This window comes from Frieseomelitta varia, unplaced genomic scaffold (assembly GCF_011392965.1).
Source record: "Frieseomelitta varia isolate USP_RPSP 00005682 unplaced genomic scaffold, Fvar_1.2 scaffold_161, whole genome shotgun sequence".
Classification (NCBI taxonomy): Eukaryota; Metazoa; Arthropoda; class Insecta; order Hymenoptera; family Apidae; genus Frieseomelitta; species Frieseomelitta varia.
Genome location: NW_025109317.1, coordinates 156,541 through 161,972, shown reverse-complemented (window position 1 = coordinate 161,972; position 5,432 = coordinate 156,541). Strand labels below are relative to the sequence as shown.

Sequence of the window (5,432 nt, the reverse complement as noted above, 5' to 3'; positions counted from 1 at the left end):
CTGTCTAACGTTAATAGCCATTTTTAAATTAACGTGATAAGTTTCAAGTAAACAAAGATTTAACTCATGTAATTTATGTATGTCTGGAGAAAGAAAATTTTTCTTCGTTACATGTGTACGTGATATCTACTAACAAATGTTTAAACGATGATAATATTGATATTTAACGTGATGTAGTTCCTACACCGTCTACTATTCGTAAAAGCATCTACGTGATTCGAAGTATAGTAATTTGTTAAAGTTAATGTAAAATGGAAACGAAAATTGACGGTGAACGAACTCATTCCATAAAATTGCCAAGTGCGGTCGAAGTGTTTGCAAATTTAAAAAATGCTCAAAAATTTGCGATTGACATTGGTATGTATTCTTTGTATTTTATTACCTTTGGTAATTTTTATTTATGCATAAATTTAATTTAACACGAGTATATTTTAAATATTTTTTGAAATTGTTAATTCATTAACTTTTAAAAATTGAACACAATCAGCTGTGATTTTTTAGTAATAATAAATTGTAATAAAGGTTGTTTTGGTTTTAATTTAACCACAGGTTTATCTTTGACAAAAATAGCTTATTATTCAACAATTAGTTACCGTAAGGCATTGTATGAGGATGCAGGCTTAGGAAATAGTGGAGAACGTGCATACAAAGTACATGAAGGCAATAGACTTCACTTTGTTAAGTTTGAAACAAGATATATTGAAAATTGTTTGGATTTTGTAAAACAGAACTTAGTAGATGTTGAGAGATTTCATGGTAAAAATATTAAAGTGACTGGTGGAGGAGCTTACAAATATAATGGTTTGCTACAAGAAAAATTAGGTTTAATGTAAGTATTTAAAATTATAAGATAATTAAAATATTTGTAGTATTATCTGTAAAAACTTATAGTTTCAGTGTACATTTACAATTTAACATTTGTTACAACATTTACAATTTAACAAATGTTAAAGAAATGTAATTTAATAAATAAACTAAAACATTATTTTAGAGTTGATAAAGAAGATGAAATTGCTTGTCTAATAAAAGGTTGTAATTTTTTACTGAAAAATATATCTTGTGAAGCGTTTGAATTTGAAAGACAAGGAAATCCTGAATACAAATTTCAAAAAGCTGGTCCTAATATATTTCCATATATGTTAGTAAATATTGGTAGCGGTGTCAGTGTCCTTAAGGTAAATCATGAATATAGCAATTAATTACTTTTAAAGAATAATTATTATTAGTACACTTATTATTATACTATAGTTGATATTATTTTTAAAATTTTTATGATATTTTCAGGTTGAGTCTGATAAAGTATTTGAGAGAGTTGGTGGCACAGCTACAGGAGGGGGAACATTTTGGGGATTAGGTTGTTTGCTCACTAAAAAGAAGGTATTAGTAGTAGTTGTGATTTAATATTTTTATATATTTTAATATATGAATATAATTTTATATTCGAATAATATTACTATAAAATATAAGTAAAAATGATGATTAAAAATACACTGCTAGGGCTTTGATGAATTGCTGCAACTTGCAGAAAGAGGAGATCATCGTAATGTTGATATGTTAGTGAAAGACATTTATGGAGGTGATTATTCCTCACAAGGTTTATCTGGAGATCTTATTGCATCTTCTTTTGGCAAGGTTACTTATTATAGTGGTGAAGGTAAGGAAGTAAACAGCTAAAAGATAAAGAACTCTAAAAAAATAAGTTTTTTTATTTGTATTTCAGGAAAACCAAATTTTTCTGAAGCAGATCTTGCTAGAAGTCTTTTACTTACTGTAAGCAATGATATTGGGCAAATAGCAAGTTTATATGCAACTGTGCATAAAATGAATAAAGTTTACTTTTGTGGTTATTTTCTTCGTAATCATCCTTTGTCAATGCATACTATTTCATGTTCTATCAAATATTGGTCAAATGTTAGTTTTAAATTTTTAATTATTTTGTTTTATAATTATAATGCAAAACAAAATTTTTCTTCTTAAAACGATTCTTTTCAACAAACATTTGTTAAATATGTAGGGTAAAGTAAAGCCTCTTTTCCTTCGCCATGAAGGTTACGTTGGTGCAATTGGAGCTTTCTTGTATGGTGCTGGACAATCTGATGAATGTAGTTGGCTGGAAAATTATGCAGGCTCTTCAGGATTTAAAGAATCAATATCTACTAATCTTGGAATTAAAGTAGATCAATTAGAAATTGATCAAGCAGAAACTGCTGTAACATTTTGTCCACTTTTGAAAGATCCTGCAACTTACAATCCTGATACAACTGATCTTGCTGAAGATAAAGAAGCAAGGTGAGTTATAAATGCTAGATCTAATTATATATATAGTAATTTTTAATATTTTTAGAGATTATTGGCTTCAATGTTTTGAAGAATCAGTGGATAAATTTGTGGCTAGAGCTATTCATAGTCAGCCACATAGTCCAACTGCAAAAGATAGAGCAACAAAATTGAAGGAAAAGTACATTAACAGATTACATTATCTACATCTTCAACCATTGTAAGTAAAGCTCAATAATAAAATTGTTTATTTTATGATTTGTAATATGATGTTAAATTATATTATGTTACAGCGCTTATGGGACACTTACTGTGAGAGTATTATTGGATACTATTGAACATTGCATGAAAGAATTCGATTTTCCTGATCCATACTTACATGTGAGTTTTTGAAAAACTTTCCTCTTACATTGTCAATATTGTGATTTTTGAAAAAATATATTTAATTAATTTTTTAAATATTTATTTTATATATAAGCAAAAGAAAAAAGAGAATGAAGAAGCCTTAACATATCTAAAAAGTCGGATAACAACTCTTGATAAATTGGAAGGAGCAGAAAAAATAAAAGCTTTGATCCTGGGAGTTCTGAGTGGTAATATGTTTGATTGGGGTGCGCAAGCTGTCGCAAATTTAATGGAAACAACAGATTTTGGTTTTGCCGAAGCTCAAGCAAAAATACCGGGTACATGCTGCATACTTGCGATATTTATGATCATATTAAAAGAGATATTAATAAAATTGATTCTTCTTAAATTTAGGTAGACCTTGGTTGCAAGATGACTTGGATGATTGGATAGAAAGATTGAAAACTGGTCCACCTCATAAATGTGCTGCTATTTTCGTTGACAACAGTGGAGTTGATATAGTATTGGGAATTTTACCATTTGCGCGTGATTTATTGCAACGAGGAACAAAAGTTAGTTGCCGTATATTATTTTGAATTTGATTACAATATATTTACTAAATTAAAATAATAATTATTTTAGGTTATACTGTGTGCTAATTCTATGCCAGCATTAAATGATGTAACATATCCAGAGTTGGTTGTAACATTACGAGATGCAGCAAAAATATGCAAGGTTATTAGACACGCTTTAAAAGAAAATCGTTTAATTGCTATGGAGACAGCTCAAGCTGGCCCTTGTCTTGATTTAAGGTAACTACCGTAATATAATTACATAATTATTTTAAGTTTTCTTTATAATTGTTTTAATGAATTGACTTATATTTAATAGCCGATTGAACTTAGATTTATGTCTCGCGATGGTGAAACATAAAGTTGATCTTATCGTATTAGAAGGAATGGGTAGAACACTTCATACGAATCTTCATGCAAAGATGACTTGCGAATGCTTAAAATTAGCAGTTGTTAAAAATCGATGGTTAGCACTTCGATTGGGTGGTGATATATACGCTGTAATATGTAAATATGAACCGCCACCGACGAAAACTAAAATTTGTGATGTAAAAATAAAAATGAAAGAAGAATGCCCATCAGAATGCATGGAGAGTGCAACAGATGTTTGCACGTGCGATATAAAGGAATAAATGATGAAAACGTATGTGATTATATTATATTATGTATATTTAACTGATGCATTTAAAATTTTATTTTAATTTCAGAAATTCAAACTTGATATCTAAAAGTATTTTACTTGTATTTAGGTATGTATATAGGAGCTAAAATTCTGACTTATTTATACTTTTGAATGAAAATATTCTATAAGGAACATTATTTAAATACTTTTTATAAAATTTATTGTTATTTGTTTTTAACATTATGATTATTTATATTGTTATATAAAACAATAATATTTACAAATGAAGCCTGGTTATCGGATTTTAATGTTATGAAATTAACCAAGCTTTAGTGTTTCCTAGATATTTTGAATATGACATGTATTCGAATGTATTTGAATATGAAAATTTTAGTATTGACGAGAGATATTGATGAATGATGACTAACACCTAGTCAAAAATAATAAAATTATGTTCTCCATGATTTAAAAAGGAGGCTTTAATTTGAAGGAAATAATAGCGACCAATTGTAACAAATATACAGACATGTATTATATAATACTGTACAGTACATTTTCTGTGATAATGTAACGTTCAAATAGAAAGTTACATATTCGTGTAAATTAAAGCAGTAAATTGATAGACAATATAATAGAATAATAGATAAAGCAGTTTAAGACATTAATGTTTTTGATTTCGAAATTTTTCGTATAGAGATGTATCATCTCGTGTCAAATTAAAAATTCTTTTATCGAATATATCTCTCTTTTCGTATAAAAGGAATCAAAAGAAATATTAGTTATATAAAATTAGTGATCAAGATATATGTCGCTAAAAATGACCAACTTATTAGAATACATTTTTTTCGCAGATTTTCTAAAAAGAACGAAAACGGAAATGATTAGAAAAAAATTGTTGAAATTTAAAATGCCATTAACATAGTTTTCAAGTTAAAGATTTCTATCAACCATTTGTTAATGCTCAATATATATAGTATATGCGGTTTATTAATATACACTGTCATTTTCTTAACTATGAACTTGAAAATATTAAAAAATGTTTTCAGAGTAATTATTTTATTATTATTTTATTTTTTACCAAGATATGAAGATTATTTTCAGTTTTTTAAATAAAATGATACCATTGTTCCATTAATTTATATTGATATAAATACAATACAATTTGACAGTGTCTAGAAAAAAGTATTAATCCACATATGTCAAGAAACTATTAATTTTGAAGATATTCTGTAAAATCTATCATATGAAAAACGAGAGAAGACAAAGATAGTATTCTTATGTTCATACTTTCTTTTATGTGCAAATTTTATAAAAGTAATGTTAACATTTCCTTTTAATGATTTTTTGATATAATATTAAACGATAGATTAAAATATATATCATTCCATTTAAAAAATTGAAGGTAACGTTCATATTTCTATATGAAATCGACGATACAAAAGCAAAATGACAATAAAACGATTATAGTATTATATGTCCCTCTGCAAACTATACATTTCGTATTTTTAATTGTTAAAGAAGTGACAGCATCTATACGAATAAACCAGGCATGCTCTATATATATAGATATATGTGATATATAGACATACATATATACACATATGTGATATTTGACT

General features: G+C 27.1%; 1 protein-coding gene across 2 annotated transcripts; it reads left to right on the top strand.

Annotated features, from left to right (window-relative positions):
* On the top strand, positions 1 to 4,846 carry LOC122537519 (4'-phosphopantetheine phosphatase). 2 transcript variants are annotated; one of them, XR_006308635.1, is made up of 15 exons: positions 1 to 357; positions 550 to 829; positions 992 to 1,175; positions 1,285 to 1,377; positions 1,498 to 1,654; positions 1,721 to 1,911; positions 2,015 to 2,289; positions 2,345 to 2,497; positions 2,571 to 2,658; positions 2,756 to 2,960; positions 3,037 to 3,194; positions 3,265 to 3,434; positions 3,514 to 3,837; positions 3,902 to 3,943; positions 4,160 to 4,846. XR_006308635.1 is itself a non-coding variant. In XM_043670735.1 (14 exons), exons 1-13 carry the CDS (start codon positions 252 to 254, stop codon positions 3,824 to 3,826), a joined length of 2,373 nt encoding a protein of 790 aa, XP_043526670.1. In that variant the 5' UTR covers positions 1 to 251; the 3' UTR covers positions 3,827 to 3,837; positions 3,902 to 3,954. The 2 variants fall into 2 exon arrangements, 1 of the variants encoding a protein (XP_043526670.1); XM_043670735.1 differs by lacking the exon at positions 4,160 to 4,846 and having other exon boundaries at positions 3,902 to 3,954.
* Positions 4,847 to 5,432: the final 586 nt, after the last annotated feature.

Coding starts and splice junctions, on each gene's coding strand:
- LOC122537519 (XM_043670735.1), top strand. CDS start 252: ATGGAAACGAAAATTGACGGTGAACGAACTCATTCCATAAAATTGCCA. Junction 1,912..2,014: donor CTATCAAATATTGGTCAAAT/GTTAGTTTTAAA, acceptor TTAAATATGTAG/GGTAAAGTAAAGCCTCTTTT. Junction 2,290..2,344: donor GCTGAAGATAAAGAAGCAAG/GTGAGTTATAAA, acceptor TAATATTTTTAG/AGATTATTGGCTTCAATGTT.